At 58.5% G+C, this 13,817-nt stretch overlaps 6 protein-coding genes across 6 annotated transcripts; 4 read left to right on the top strand and 2 right to left on the bottom strand.

Annotated features, from left to right (window-relative positions):
- The first annotated feature begins 73 nt into the window (after positions 1 to 73).
- Positions 74 to 1,635, top strand: DL89DRAFT_264871 (uncharacterized protein). The gene has a single exon (XM_040886416.1). It carries the CDS (start codon positions 348 to 350, stop codon positions 1,260 to 1,262), a length of 915 nt encoding a protein of 304 aa, XP_040746002.1. The 5' UTR covers positions 74 to 347; the 3' UTR covers positions 1,263 to 1,635.
- A 308-nt stretch (positions 1,636 to 1,943) lies between these two features.
- On the top strand, positions 1,944 to 4,494 carry DL89DRAFT_320464 (uncharacterized protein; the record flags this gene model as incomplete). Its single annotated transcript, XM_040891209.1, has 7 exons — positions 1,944 to 1,955; positions 2,050 to 2,127; positions 2,329 to 2,403; positions 2,508 to 2,763; positions 2,801 to 3,630; positions 3,668 to 3,813; positions 3,885 to 4,494. The coding sequence occupies 7 exons, from the start codon at positions 1,944 to 1,946 to the stop codon at positions 4,492 to 4,494; spliced, it is 2,007 nt and encodes a 668-aa protein (XP_040746001.1).
- A 90-nt stretch (positions 4,495 to 4,584) lies between these two features.
- On the top strand, positions 4,585 to 4,997 carry DL89DRAFT_264869 (uncharacterized protein). Its single transcript, XM_040886415.1, has one exon. The coding sequence runs from the start codon at positions 4,668 to 4,670 to the stop codon at positions 4,977 to 4,979; it is 312 nt and encodes a 103-aa protein (XP_040746000.1). The 5' UTR covers positions 4,585 to 4,667; the 3' UTR covers positions 4,980 to 4,997.
- Positions 4,998 to 5,634: 637 nt separating this feature from the next.
- DL89DRAFT_80766 (uncharacterized protein) lies at positions 5,635 to 6,344 on the top strand. Its single transcript, XM_040892095.1, has one exon. It carries the CDS (start codon positions 5,828 to 5,830, stop codon positions 6,311 to 6,313), a length of 486 nt encoding a protein of 161 aa, XP_040745999.1. The 5' UTR covers positions 5,635 to 5,827; the 3' UTR covers positions 6,314 to 6,344.
- Positions 6,345 to 6,472: 128 nt separating this feature from the next.
- Positions 6,473 to 10,198, bottom strand: DL89DRAFT_264868 (putative chromosome segregation protein SudA). Its single transcript, XM_040886414.1, has 7 exons — positions 9,639 to 10,198; positions 9,539 to 9,613; positions 9,387 to 9,513; positions 8,619 to 9,364; positions 8,348 to 8,596; positions 7,021 to 8,301; positions 6,473 to 6,971 (listed from the first exon to the last, which is right to left on the bottom strand). The coding sequence occupies exons 1-7, from the start codon at positions 10,119 to 10,121 to the stop codon at positions 6,519 to 6,521; spliced, it is 3,414 nt and encodes a 1,137-aa protein (XP_040745998.1). The 5' UTR covers positions 10,122 to 10,198; the 3' UTR covers positions 6,473 to 6,518.
- A 14-nt stretch (positions 10,199 to 10,212) lies between these two features.
- DL89DRAFT_264867 (uncharacterized protein) lies at positions 10,213 to 12,748 on the bottom strand. Its single transcript, XM_040886413.1, has 7 exons — positions 11,943 to 12,748; positions 11,876 to 11,914; positions 11,583 to 11,835; positions 11,240 to 11,542; positions 10,997 to 11,208; positions 10,725 to 10,919; positions 10,213 to 10,595 (listed from the first exon to the last, which is right to left on the bottom strand). The coding sequence occupies exons 1-7, from the start codon at positions 12,519 to 12,521 to the stop codon at positions 10,287 to 10,289; spliced, it is 1,890 nt and encodes a 629-aa protein (XP_040745997.1). The 5' UTR covers positions 12,522 to 12,748; the 3' UTR covers positions 10,213 to 10,286.
- Between the last annotated feature and the right edge of the window lie 1,069 nt (positions 12,749 to 13,817).

Below are 13,817 nucleotides of genomic sequence, written 5' to 3'. Positions count from 1 at the left end.
GGAGGGCTCATATCCGGCTTGTAGCGATCCCCCCGGATTATGTTTCTAATCCCTGTATTCCCCCTTCCAACATCTCGAGACCCCACCTGCTACCAGATATCCAGTGCTGCTGTTACGGAAGCGTGACGCTTCTTCTCCAAGAAGAGATCCTGCTCTGTGGCTCTGAGATATTAAAATACCATAAAGCGGCCGGCGTGGGGTGTTTGGAGAAAATCACAGGAAAAGTGGTGGCAGGTAGGCCAACCCGCTCTACATATATGCCCGGCATCGCAGTCCCACTCTATTCCCGGCGGTCGCAACCTATTAATATTTTTCAAACCACCCACCACCTATCTTTATATAATTGAATGACAGTGTCGACCTTTAGCCAAGTGCTTCGCAACCTCCCCACCAAGGCGTCGCAGCGCGACCTTGCGGCGACCTTCAAGGAGGTGTCGCGCAGGGAAGCGGAAATGATCTCACTGGCCACTGAGCACGGCTCACACGACGGGCACAGCTTAGAGGACGCGCAGCGCGGGCGCAACTACGACCTGAACCGGTACTCGAACGTTCTGCCGTTCGACGACAACCGCGTGCGGCTCGAGGGCCGCAACGACTACATCAACGCGAGTCATATCAAAATGCCCAAGGTGACGCCCAACACGTACATTGCAACGCAGGGCCCGCTCAAGCACTCTGTAGGCGACTTCTGGCGCATGGTGTGGGAGCAGAAGGCGCAGGCCATTGTCATGCTTGTCAAGCCAGTCGAGGATGGCCGCAGCAAGTGCGAGATGTACTGGCCCACGGAGTCGCAAAAGCTCGGCGATATCACGGTGACGTTGGAGAGCGAGCGGCCGATGGATGCCCGTGGCGACACGCTGGTCAGAAAGTTCGTCCTGGCAAGATATGGCGAAATCAGGAGCGTCGTGCAGCTCCACTACATGGAGTGGCCGGACCACGGCGTGCCGCCCAGCCCCCTGCCCATTCTCAATATCATCCAGTACTTGCGCTTAGAAATTGTCCCCGACACCAAGCACCCGGTCATTGTCCATTGCAGCGCAGGCGTTGGCCGCACCGGCTCGTTTATAACCCTGGACTCATCAATCGACCATCTGGCCACGCACCACAACGAATACAATGGCGATCTGATCATGGATATCTTCAAGAACCTGCGCAGCCAGCGCGTCATGATGGTGCAGACGCTCGATCAGCTGGCGTTCTGCTACGAGGCCGTCATCTACAGTCTGTCGGAGCAGAAGCGCATGGAAAAGTCTCCGGTCTAGAAAAGACCCTATCATAATTTTCACTCTCTGCAAAGAACAATGCTCCACTAGAAACACACATGCCTGCACTCGCAGATCACCACCACACGGCAACGGCCATATATGGCAGAATTTTAGCGTGATGATTGCTAGCCACGTCTTTGGAGCACTGCGAAGACCTAGAACTTGGGATCAGCAAAAGCGAAAGAGAGAAAGAAGGGGCTGGGCACACGCGGGTATTGGCCTGCAACGGTGCTGCAGCTCTGCTGTGGACAGCCTTGAGAGTGGGGCCACTGCCCCCCAAAAGATCACTATGATTACTACCGCCCACTCGCAGTGGCAGCGGACCGGGACTGTGAGGCAAGGGGTGAGACGCCTGTGGTCCGAAGAAACTGAGGAACAAAGAAAAATACATTTTTAGAAGCCTTTTACGGCTCGCCTTTTGCTGTGGAATAGTCCATTTTCAGGCCAATAGATGCCGGCCGGACAGCTTCAAAGTTTAAGGGCTAAAAACAAAAAGGCTCAGCCTGGCCGTAAAAGACGCATATCGTGCTCCTTTTTTCCATTTTTCCTCTACTCTTTGACCTTTTTCTCGCTTCATCTGCATTCCGCAACAATTTATTCCTCTCTTTTTCCATTTACTACAGCCAGGAATACACGCTCTATCGTCTTTCCCGAACACACGCACGCACAGAGAAAACCATGTCGCTGAAGGTAACTGAAGCCATCTGCTATACACGGGACCATATGTGCTATTCAGCACAGGCCATATCGAAGACTAACGCCATTCCATTTATCCCTGTCGTAGGCTGAGCTCGAGCAGTGGCACCAGGCCGTCGAATACTACGATGACCAGAACTACGGCGCAGCACTCGAGATTTTTGAGGTAAGTGCACCAGCTCCTGGAGCGTAGAGCCTCCCGTCCCATGGGCCTGTCAGTCAGCATCGGCCTGGCGTTCATTGCTGACCTTTCTATCAGAAAGAACGACGAGTTCTAGACTTTGTCGCACACATGATGTGCTGCGTTTATTGTCGTCCCTTATTTATTCAGCGGCAGTGATGCTAATACCCACCCCACCTTGCGTAGAGCATTGCGGACTCTGCAAAGATTCATTTCAACATCGGACTGATCCTGGGCCGCCAGGGTAACCACAAAGAAGCGGTAAGTACCCCCAGAGCTCGGCCTGGCCGTCTGTTTGTTTTGAACATCAGGCTAATAATAGAGACTGCCTGAATTGCCAAGAATAGATCAGCGCTTACACCAAGGCCCTGGGCTTGGACCGCTATCTGGTGGTGGCGCTTTTCCAGCGCGGCGTAGCGCGCATGGTGCAGCAGCAGAACCACGAGGCGCTGCAGGACTTCAACGAGGCACTAAAGTACCTGCGCGACAATGACTGCATCGACTACTCGCAAATCGGCCTCGACTACAAGGTATATCTGTGCGAGGTTCTGTACAATCGGGCTCTGTGCTACTTTTGCCTGGGAGAGGAGATGAATGCGATGAAGGACCTGGAGTTGGCAGGTACACGTACGGCAGACGACCGGCACTCGTGGATTAGCAAAGCCATCCATTCCCATGGCATGGACTGTCCCGCTGTACTGTGTGCCGCGCGGTGTGATCTACCGTCCATCGGCAAGCAAGCTGAAGAGCTCGAAGAAGATTGATTTTCTGGGCTCGGCCAAGGTCATTGCGTCGGCAGACGGCAAGGACAACTTTACGGGCTTCAAGGGAGCGCTGGTGCGCAAGGAGACTATGCGGACAATTCCTCTCAAATCCAGCGGCCGCGGACAGGGCAATATGGCACACCAAAAGTCGATGCGTGTCAAGAAGAGCACGCCGCCGCCAGAGGCCTTGGGCTCGCTCGCTCGCTCAAACACGATGCCGGCCCACCGTGTGAACGGAAACGCAATCACCTCTGACGCCAGCACGCCCACATTTGGCACATACCCGAAATCGGCCGCACCAGTACCGCAGAGCAGGACACCCGATGAGGCAATGAGCCTGCCGCCGCAGATGACGAAGACAAAGTCGGAGATGTCGATGAACTCGGACTACCGCCAGGCCAGACTGCAGGCTCTTGCGCAGGCGCAGGCGCAACGCACTCAGCCCCACAGCGCTGACCCGTACAGGATCGAAGGAGAGGAGAGCCCGTCTGCCTCCGACTACAGTGATGCCTCGCGGCCGCCCGCCAGCGCACCAGCGCTCACGCCCGAGCCTGACACCAGGCGCGAAATGCCGCAGCGCAGCCCGGGCCCGAGCCCGAGTCCAGGCGCTACACAGCAGCGTGGCACAGACCCTCTGGAGATCATTCGAGCCGGTCTTGCCCGTCGCACAACCTTTGAAAAACCAGCAGAGCCAGCAGGCGCCGCGCAGCGCCGGACAGCAGCGGTCGGTGACGCTGAAGATTCCACACCGTGGAGCGCAGCGCGACGGAGCTGGCTCGCCTGCTCTGGACCGGATCGATGAAACATCGCCAATGTCGGCGCCCCTGCAGCGGGGTCCTGGCGCCCAGCTCCCGGCACCGGTGGCACGCCAGCCGCCCAACACAGCAGCGTATGGCAGCGAGATGGAGTACCCGGCGCAGCCCCGGCGCTGGCCAAGACGCAGACCGGTGGGACACCAATGATGACTCCGCCGCTGAGCCACGACGACATCAACAGCATGGCGCAGGGCGTCGCTGGCATGCAGGTGCAGAACGCAGAGCTGCCCTATGCCCAGGCGCACGCGCTGCCGCAGTCAGTGGCGTCGTCGGTCAGCCCGGGCCCCATGCCGACCACAGCCGGGCCGCAGTACATGGAGCGGATGCAGCACACGCGGTCGCCCAGCAGCACCGCCTCGTCGGCACCCCCACATAACGTCAGCTTCGATCTTCATAGCAACAGCGCGACGCCGGCTAGCACGGGCTCTGGCGGCAGCGGGCTGCGGCGTGCGCCGACCAAGCGCGGATCAATGAAGATCAAGTTCCACTTTGCCAACGATACCTTCAACCTGATGGTCCCGACCCGCATCACGTTTGACGGCCTGGTGACAAAGCTGACGGACAAGATTGCAATGGTGCTGGCCCAGTACGGCCAGCAGCAGACGGTGTCGCCGAACGCTGGGCTCAAGATCCGGTACCTGGACGAGGACGGCGAGGCCGTGCTGATGACCGACGAAGACGACTTTGAGCTGGCCAAGGCGTATGCCGGAGGCGACATGTCGGCGCCCGAAACCAACATTGTCGAGCGGCTGGAGCTGTGGTGCTCACTGTAAAGCAAAAATATCCCAACTACTTTTCAAGACCTTTCTTTTGTTCACAAGCAGAATCCTATCACTAGATACATTGTTCTGCGAGGTAACTCCCTGTCACATACGGTATAGACATTTGTTTAAAGAAAAGGAGATTTATACTAGAGTCGGTGTCCTACAGCACTTAGTAGTATGCGATGGCGGCAGCCGCAACCGCAGCCATGGCCACAGTAACCAGTCCGCTCTGTCCGTGGGTCAGCAGGGGCGGGGCGGCCGCCGAGCTAGACGAGGACGAGGATGAGGACGATGAGGACTTGGAGCCCCCGCTATGCGACTCCTTGCCAGACGACGATGCCTTACTGGTCGGCGCAGCCGAGCTGCTCGTGCGCGACGAGGACTGCGCCGAAACACATGCCGCAACAGCCAAGCCCACGAGTGCAGTCGAGCAAATCTTCATTCTTGGGGTTTGCGGGAGAAATCCAGGGGAATATTGGACACGGGCTTATTAAGTTCAAGAAAGTGGTGGGGAGGGGGAAAGCAGTATCTGCTGAAGGTAGTTTATTTGGCTCACAGTTCGCCAAGGGCTGGCTTGGCGAAAAGAGAGCAGGTATTTAAGTGAAATGGACCCGGGAGGTTTCAGGGTGTCGCGTCACCGCCGGCAAATGATCGGCTCTATATAGTGGCTAATCATGCGGCTAATGTGCTTGGGCACTGGCACTCTGGGCCGTAAACATTTGTAGGGGCTATTGGAGCACTGACACTCAGTTGTGCTTGTAAACATTTGATGGGAGGTGAGGGGGTCTGTTTGTCGCGCACAATTGCGAGCAAACAGGAGCAGAGCCGCCTGGATCCCGGTCGGCACAAGAATCACGTGTATATGCTGTTTCCAGGGACCGTGGACCCCTTTGGGCCGAAAGTCTCAATAGGTTCCCCGGTCTGAGCGGGGTTCCAGGGCGCGAGCAATAGGACATAAGGTGTGGAGGAAAATGATCCCTTCATGGCGGTCCAAGAGAAAAAAAATAGAATAAACAGCTATAGGCAGAAATGTATTTTCAACAAAAAACGAGCGGTAAAGGCGCCTTTACATGAATCCTGCAATAACCAGGCCCGCAACCGCTACCGACAGCTTGGCCCCTAGGCCACTGGCAGAGTTGAAACCAGTGGGGCTCTGCAGAGTCTTCTGCGTCGACGTCGCTGTGACAGTCTCCTGTCTGGTCGACAAACTCCGTCGAGGTAATCGGCGCTGCCGAGCTTTCCTTCGGGAGTGTCTTCAATAGACTCTTGGTTCCTCGCTGGACGTGGTCCGCGTGGCCCGCTTGCTCGTCGCCTCCTCAGACGCCTTGGTAGTCCGGCTCTTATGCGTTGTGCTCTCAGGCTTCTCATCAGTCTCTTGACTTGTCTCCGTTGTCTTCTTCGTCTCCGTGGTCTTCTCCGTTTCCGTGGTCTTTTCCGTCTCCGTAGTCCCGGTAGTCTCCCGGGTGGTCGCATGCGTTGCCGATACCTCGGCGTGGCCAATCCGTGTAATCGGCTGTTGCGGTGCAGCCGTGGAGAGAGCGGCCAGGGCGCCGAGCACGGCAAAGGCAAGGAGCTGCGTGGATGTCTTCATAGTGCCAGCACTGAACAAGATATTGTACCTAATGTAGAAAAGAGGAGTGAAAAGAGAAGGTCCGTTACGCGTCTAGCTAAATATATCAGAAAAAGCAGAGGAAAGAAACAAGGCGAGTCCCTGTTCCACAGTTCCTTTTTGGCGATGCAAATCCAACAACACCATGTGTTTCGCTTCTTTCGCTGCGATCGCCCCCTTTCACTGTCTCCGCCTCGTGGGGGTGTCATCTATGTGTGAAAAGAGGCGAATGGGCTGCGAGGGGATGGAGTCCGCACTGAGACCTATGCCAAGGCTGGCCCATCCCCCACATGCAGAAAACGGGTTTGCATGTTGGAATGAATAGGATGACGCGTGTTCAGCACACAACATATGGTAATGCATGCGGTAAGGTGGACATGGAAATACTGTTTTTGGAAAAAAAAAATCAGGTAGCACAAAAACATTACGACGGCTGCGCCTCCTCAATAAACGACACGGCGGCGTCCTGCGCAATGGTAGTAATATGCGAGACCTTGTTTTCAAAGGTGACGCCGTAGAACTTGTCCGCGTGGACCAGCATCTCGGGGCGGAACGTGGTGGTGACGAACTGGCAGTTGCGGCTGAGCTCGTAGATCATGTCAGCGACGGCCGTGCGGTAGACGGCGTCGAGGTTGGCGTCGATCTCGTCAAACAGGTAGAAGGGCGCCGGGTCGCACCTCTGGATGGCGAAGATCAGGGCCAGCGCGACCAGCGACTTCTGGCCGCCCGACAGCTGCTGCATGCGCAAGCCCTCGTCAGTAGTGCTGTTGAAGGAGACGCGGATCGACACGCCAATGTAGTTCTCAACGGACTCGCCGGAGCTCATCGGCTCGTCATCGTCGTCAGGGACCGGCATGTCTGCGCGGTCGGTGCTGCGCTGCATCACCAGCACGCCGCGGCCGGCTGGCACCAGTTTGGCAAAACACGTCGCGGAAGTACTTGGACACCTGCTTGAAGGTGCGCTCGATCGCCTCGTCCTTGCGCTGGTCGAGCTGCTCGATCAGCTCGTGGATCGCCTGCGCCGACTGGTCGAGCTCGCGCTTGCGTTCCTGGATGCTCTCGCGCTGGCGTGCAAAGATCGTGTACTGCTCGAAGGCCTTCTTGTTGACGTGGCCAAAGAGTTTCAGCTTCTCGTTCGTTTTGTGCAGCTTCTTCGTCAGGCGCGGCAGCTGCGCTCGCGAGAAGCTGCGGAACGCCTCCTCAGGCAGCACGCCAAGGTCCTGGATGTTGCGCATGTACTCGTTCTTCTTCTGCATGTACAGGTTGCGCTGTGCCAAGCACTGCTCGAGCTGCTCCATCTCCTTCTGCGCACGCCGCGTCTCGCGCTCCAGGCTGGCGCGTGTCTCGGTCAAGCGCATCTCTAGGTCGGTGATCTCGCGCTGCTTCGCCGCCAGCTCACGGTGCGCACCAGCCAGCCGCTCGCTGACCGTCTGCTGCAGCTCCTCGAGCTTCGCCAGCTCACGGCTACGCACACCCAGCGCCTGGTCGGGGTTCTCGGCCACAGCCTGTGCCAGCTGCCCGCGCGCCTCCTCTAGGCGCAGATGCAGACCCAGCGCAAGCTCGTTCTGCAGCACATTGCGGCGGCCCTCCAGGTCGGCGCGCTCCGACGATAGCTTTGCCAGCTCGGCAGCCTGCGCGTCCACCTGAGCCACGAGTTGCGCCAGCTGCTGACGTTCTGTGGCATCCAGGCCGCGGGAGAACGGCTGTGCGCGCTCTTCGCGCAGGGCGGAGAGCTCGGCCTCACACGTGAGCTGCTGGGCACGAAGGGTCTGCAGGGACTTGGTGGCACCCTCGCCGAAGGCGCGCAGCTCGGCCTCCTCCCGGGCCAGCAGCTTGAGCTCCTGCTTGGCGGCCACGCGGTCGCTGCCTACCTGATTCAGCTGCGCGCTCAGCGCCTGCAGCTCGCTATGCAGCTGTGTGATCTCCTGGTCCAGCACTGCCAGCGCCGCCAGCGTCTGCTCTGCCTGCGTCTGCGCGGTCTGCACACGGGTGCGGATCTGCATTAGCGAGCGGGCGGCCTGCAGACGCGAGCCCTTGCGGGCGACAAAGCCGCCAGAGAGCTCACCGCGACGGTCGACCTTGTCGCCCTCCAGAGTCACTGCGGTCAGGTTCAGGGAGCGTGCGTAGCCGCTGCCTACATCCAGCGACGGGCAGATGATGGTGCGGCCAAACACATGCTGCAGCGCTTTGTGGAAGCGGCGGTTGTACTGCAGGCGGCCGAGCATCGGGATTGCGTCACTGGCGTCCGGGTACGTGGCCGAGGATGGGTGCAGGCGGTTCAGCGGCCATGAATGTCAGGCGACCGAGCTTGCGGCGGTTCAGCTCGGCCAGCACACGGGTGGCCGTCTCGTCATCGTCGACAACCACGTGGAAGAGGCTAGCGCCGGCGATGGACTCGACGCATGTGCGGTAGGTCTCATCGACGTCAAACAGCTCGAACAGCGGGCCGTGGATCCCGGGCAGGCCGAGCGAGTCACGCAGCTCGGCAAGTGCAGCCAGGCCCTCGCTGGTAGCCCGGATCGACGGTGCCAGCGATATTGCGCTCAGCACGACGCAGCTCGTCCTTCAGATCATGCAGCTCGCTCTCAAGCCGAGCCTCTTTGCGCCACAGCTCCTTGCGCTGGGAGATCTTTGCGTCGCGCTGCTCGCGCAGCTGCACGTCGCGCGCCTGGATCTCGCTGATCCGCTCGGTGCCCTGGTCGGCACGTTCGCGCGCAGCAGTGCTCTTGGCGGCGGCCTGCTCAGAGCGCTGACGCAGATCAGCCTGCTCCTGTTCGGCGCTCGCATACTGCACGTGCAGCTGCTCGATTGAGGCAGAAAGCTGGACAGTCTCGCGGTCCAGCCAGTGGTCCCGCTCGGCCTTCGAGTTGAAGTGACCGCTGCGACCCTGTTTCTGCTGTAGCAGGCGCCGCTGGCGGTCGTTGGAGTCGAATTCCTGGCGCAGCACAGTCTCGGCCTGCAATGCGCGTGTATAGTTGGTCTCGACACGGGCCAGCTCGGTTTCGCGCGCGCGCACGTCGCGGGTGAGCGCATCGGCGGAGCGACGTAGCTCGGTGATTCCCTGGCGGCCAGCTGATCGGTCCATCTCGAGGTCCTGGATGGCGGACTCTAGCTTAGCGCGGGTGCGCGCATGCTCCTCAGCCTCGGTGGCGAGCTGCTCGCGCTCGATCTGCAGAATCTCAAGCTGCTGACGGGCAGCACGAATGGCGGGCTCCGTCTCGGCAATGCGCAGCTCCAGAGCACTGCATTCTTCCTGGCGGGCACTGGCGGCTTCCCGCGAGCTGCTCGCGACGGGCGTCGATTTCATCGAGCTGCTCGGCGACATCCTCCTGCTCGAGCGCGTAAATGGCGTATTCGAGGGCCCGGCGGTCGCGATCGAGTGTGCGGTACTTGTCGAGCTGGGCCTTCTCGGCATCGAGCTCGGCCAGGCGCTCCTCAATGAACCCCAGGTCCTCCTGCGATCTTCAGACGCGTGCGCTCGGTCTCCTCAACGATCTTCAGGCTGCTGGCGCGGCGCGCCTCGTAGACACGCGTGCCAGGCGACCTCCTTCAATAGTGCCAGGCGCTCGCTGTCCTTGGCATGGGTCAAGGACGTGACCCGGCCCTGCGGCACAATATAGTACGGGTTGGAGCGCGAGAAGCCGGCGCTCTCCAGAAGGCTTGCGATCTCGGCACGCGTCGAGCTCTTGCGGTCCAGCGAGTAGTCGTCTTTTTTCAAGCCAATCGTGCGGCGGACCACGGTTTCGTCTTTGCCGGTCGGGAAGCGGTTGTCCGTGTTGTCAAAGACAATCTCGACAAAGGCAGACATTGTTGCCTGGCCGGCGCCCTCGTGCAAGAGGGCCTGGCGCTCCTCGCGACCCAGGTTTGTGTATGCGTCGCTCAGTACAAAGCGCACGGCAGAGAAAAAGTTGCTTTTGCCGGATCCGTTGCGGCCCACGACCACGTTGTGGTGGGGACTCAGGGGATCAGTGGTTGTCTCGTCCTTGTAGGACTTGAACCCCTGGATTGTGATTCGCTTAATATGCATGCTAATTTTGAAATTGGCCAGGGGTAGGGGATATAGAAGCGAGAACGAAATGAAAAAGAGAACGCGTGCTCGTAGTGGCCTCCGCAGTGAAGACAAGGACGCGTCAAGAAGCGAGAGCACGAAACCTCCCATCAAGCTGAATGCGCGTGTTCAGGATCTATTAATTTAATTAATCACAGCTGACTCTGACGAAAACACCGGCGTGCGGTCGGCCGTGCGCAACGGCGTCCACTGGCGGGCCGACCCGCATGCCAGCACGCTCATCAGCGTCGGCTTGCCAAAGTTGCCTCTGGCCTGCATGCGGATAGCACGCAGAATATCCTTCTTGGTGATGATGCCGAGCAGCACCGAATGGTGGGCGACCAGCACGTAGCGCACGCCCAGCTGACGGAAGATCTCGGCAACATCATTAATATCCATCGAGTAATGGATGGTCATCGGCGCCTGGTCCACCCACGGGCGCACAGTCCACGGCTGGCTCACCATCCGGCATACGCGCAAAGCAGCACAGGCTGGTCGACAGGAAATTGCCGGAGCGCTGCGCGCGCTCAACCACCATCGGCCAGATCGGACCGCGCAATATATCCGACCAGCGCCATTGACCGGCGCGATCTGACAACCTGGAAACCCGCTGAACATTTGGCACGCCAGCATCTCCTGTATGCCCTCCAACGTCTCATTGCCAGCCTCTAGCACCTGCATCTCGGACGCCCTTACCATGGCCTCGCTGGCATTGCCATGCAAAACACCCTCCTGCTCCATGCCCAGGAACGGATAACCGTTGAGGCGGATGATGCCCTCGAAGAAGCCAGGCCTTGCCGAAGGCGTCGGCGGTCCAGCGTGCGACAGTCACCGGAAAGCATAATCGGCAGCACGTAGATCAGCGCACCCGTCAATTCAAACATAATCACCACCACCGTCACTGTCATGCGCGTGGTCGCAGCCAGCATCGCCGCCGCACCTACCAACGCATAGACGCCGGGCGTCACACACGGCACATCAGGATTGCAAGCAGCAAATACCCGCCACTGCGGATGGTTCTCCTGCATCGCCTGGACCGCCATCCCCATAGCGCGGCCCACGCTTGCTCCAGGCGCCCATCGACGGCATCAGCATACCGGCTGGCACTGCCAGTCCGCTGGCCACCGCCGTCAATACCACACGCACCAGCGCCGTAACCACCAGGGCCAGGGCATTCCCAGAGCGGTCTGCGCGGCTGCATAAGCCTTGCGAGTCGGCAGCAGCACATTCGGTAAATAGATTCGACACCAATGCGACGGTGTCGGCACGCAGGAACGCGCTCGGGTAACTCAACAGGGCTGTCGCCAATGCCACGACAACGACCTCGCCGCGCGCAAACGCCGCCAGCCTGCTCCGCCTCCTCACCTGCATCAGGTGTGATGCCAGGCGGTTCTGGATCACTCCCAGAAGCCCGCATACGGCGCCGATAAGTGCAAACACCTGGCAGCTCGAACTGGTCCCAGGTGCGGTCATATGTGACCTGGAACGGCACCAGCTTGCCGGTGCGGAACGGGTCCAGGGCCTTGAGAGTCACCGCCGCCACAGTGGCACAAAACAAACTCCGCCACATGGTCTTGGCTGGGAAATAATACGACACCTGCTCCAGACTGAACAGCACCCCGCCGATTGGCGCACCAAACGCCGCTGCAATTCCCGCAGCCGCAGCCGCCGCCAGCAGCTCGCGTCTTCTGGCCTTCGTTATTGCGCAACTTAGCAAACAGTCGCGCACAGACATTGCCCAGACAGCACGCAATATGTACCATCGGGCCCTCCTTGCCCAAAGCTTAGCCCCGCAGCCACCGCCAGCACCACGCCCACGCACTTCACCATAAGTGTGCGGGCGCCCAGGAACCTGCGCATCATAAACCCGCCCATGATCGTCTTGATCTCGGCGATGCCCTGGCCGGCTGCGTACGGCGCACACTCGGTCACCAGATACGTGCTGGCGGCCGCAAACACTATAGCCAGTGTCACATACACAAGGTACTGCAGAAGCCAGTCCACCCAGTGCCACCGCACATGCAGTGTCTCACTCCAGGTCTCCCAGTCCGCACACGCATTCGTCTGCCAGCAGCAGAACCGCCGGTTCAAATGGAATCCTGTGCGGCAGTGCCCGTTCTTGATATCCGTCAGCCACTGCGCCGACACTGCTATACACGTCGCCAGGATACCGACAAAGACACCGACTGCCAGCAGCACCATCCATGACTGTGACGCATTCCACAGTACCTTTAGGCGCCCACGCCAGCCGCGCGCCTGCCCCGCCATGCTGCTCCGGTTCCGCCGCGCCTTCGCCGTCTCGTAGATCCAATCGATTGTCGAAAAATCCTCATACCGTGCCCGCTGCAGCGGCCCGTTGTAGAGCCACCCAGTGATCATGTCTGTGGGCTCTGGCTGCAGTGCGTCCTGTGACGCCCGCAGCTGTCGAAGCGGTACTAGGTCGTCGTTGTCGCTGTGGAACCCGCTTACCGAATTACCAGCTGAATGTAACGACCTGGGCGGACTATGTGTTTGGGACCCGTGCCGCGACGACGTCTGCGGCCATGTGCCTGCTGTCTGCTTGAACGAGTCCATTCGGATGGCTATAGCATTAAATGTATTTTCGGAGAGGGTCTAAAAAAAAGGCTCAGGAATGGATGCACAAGTGGTTAAGGTCTTGGCAGATTAAAGCGGAGAGAGGCTTCCTGATTCACCTCTGCCGAGGCTTGGAGAATCCCCGCTGGGCTATAGGCCTAACTCTGTGGCGGGTTTGTCGGCTCTCTGAACCGCATCTGATTGTAGCTTTTTAATATAATTTGTGTAGGATTTGTTGGTCCACAAGCATCTCTTGCCCCTTTTCACGCCGCATCTGGGGTGCTGCGCGGCTGATAACGCCCAGCATAGCGATGCCATGGCAGCCATCACACCGACCGACAGCGAGCATAGCTTCCATCGGCCGAGACAATGGAGACGTCAACCAGAGCCCTGTAATCACACTGATCACAGTTTGTTGCTCAGGTTCCACTGCTGCACGGTAGCTGAGTCGCAGCAGCAAAGTATTCTAAAAGGGTGCCACACTGCGCTTGTAGTTTTCCTCTCCCTTTTTCTATTCTCTTCAGTTTTGCAATTTCATCCTTAAATGCAAAACCTTTAAAAGAACACCCACAACTACATGTTCTGTATCATATATCGTACCACTATACCGACTGTGGAGAAGCTCCAGGGGCAACGTCGAGGATCATAGATTACATGTCGAGGAAGTACATCGGCCACCTGACTGTACACTGATGAGGTGTGGTTCTTTAGGTATGTACGGTAAGCAATGCGCTGGATGCTTTGTCCACTCCTGCTTCCATCACTCCATATGCATTCACGCAAATTATGTATATAAGCCAGTAAGACTTGTTTCCACAGCTCCTCTATTCTGTGGTAGGGCTGTCCGCCTGCAGGTGCCCTGAGGCCGGGTTCCCCCCAGATGCCAGTTGAAAAATGGATAAAGAGCACTTGTGGACTGATAACTCTTCCATTATTTATATTCGACAAGTGTGCACATTTGCCAATGAGCACTATCATGTTCCTTGTATACATGACAGGCAATAGACATTGGAAATTAGTGTGTTCGTTATATTATCATGTTGGCCATATTGGTGGTGAAGATATATTGGACGAACATTTGCCGCTATCTTCAGGTTCAAA

This window comes from Linderina pennispora (assembly GCF_002104995.1).
Source record: "Linderina pennispora strain ATCC 12442 chromosome Unknown DL89scaffold_2, whole genome shotgun sequence".
In the NCBI taxonomy this organism is placed as follows: domain Eukaryota; kingdom Fungi; phylum Kickxellomycota; class Kickxellomycetes; order Kickxellales; family Kickxellaceae; genus Linderina; species Linderina pennispora.
This window is presented reverse-complemented; position numbering and strand designations above follow the sequence as displayed.

What these genes read in the sequence shown, in the direction of transcription:
- DL89DRAFT_264868 (XM_040886414.1), bottom strand. Translation starts at nt 10,121, where the DNA reads ATGCATATTAAGCGAATCACAATCCAGGGGTTCAAGTCCTACAAGGAC. An exon ending in GCCTGGCACTATTGAAGGAG is followed by an intron (nt 9,614 to 9,638) that starts GTCGCCTGGCAC and finishes CGTGTCTACGAG; the next exon opens with GCGCGCCGCGCCAGCAGCCT. An exon ending in AGATCGCAGGAGGACCTGGG is followed by an intron (nt 9,514 to 9,538) that starts GTTCATTGAGGA and finishes CGCCTGGCCGAG; the next exon opens with CTCGATGCCGAGAAGGCCCA.
- DL89DRAFT_264867 (XM_040886413.1), bottom strand. Translation starts at nt 12,521, where the DNA reads ATGATCACTGGGTGGCTCTACAACGGGCCGCTGCAGCGGGCACGGTAT. An exon ending in GCGTGGGCGTGGTGCTGGCG is followed by an intron (nt 11,915 to 11,942) that starts GTGGCTGCGGGG and finishes GCTTTGGGCAAG; the next exon opens with GAGGGCCCGATGGTACATAT. An exon ending in GGACCAGTTCGAGCTGCCAG is followed by an intron (nt 11,543 to 11,582) that starts GTGTTTGCACTT and finishes GGCTTCTGGGAG; the next exon opens with TGATCCAGAACCGCCTGGCA.
- DL89DRAFT_264871 (XM_040886416.1), top strand. Translation starts at nt 348, where the DNA reads ATGACAGTGTCGACCTTTAGCCAAGTGCTTCGCAACCTCCCCACCAAG.
- DL89DRAFT_80766 (XM_040892095.1), top strand. Translation starts at nt 5,828, where the DNA reads ATGCGTTGTGCTCTCAGGCTTCTCATCAGTCTCTTGACTTGTCTCCGT.
- DL89DRAFT_264869 (XM_040886415.1), top strand. Translation starts at nt 4,668, where the DNA reads ATGGCGGCAGCCGCAACCGCAGCCATGGCCACAGTAACCAGTCCGCTC.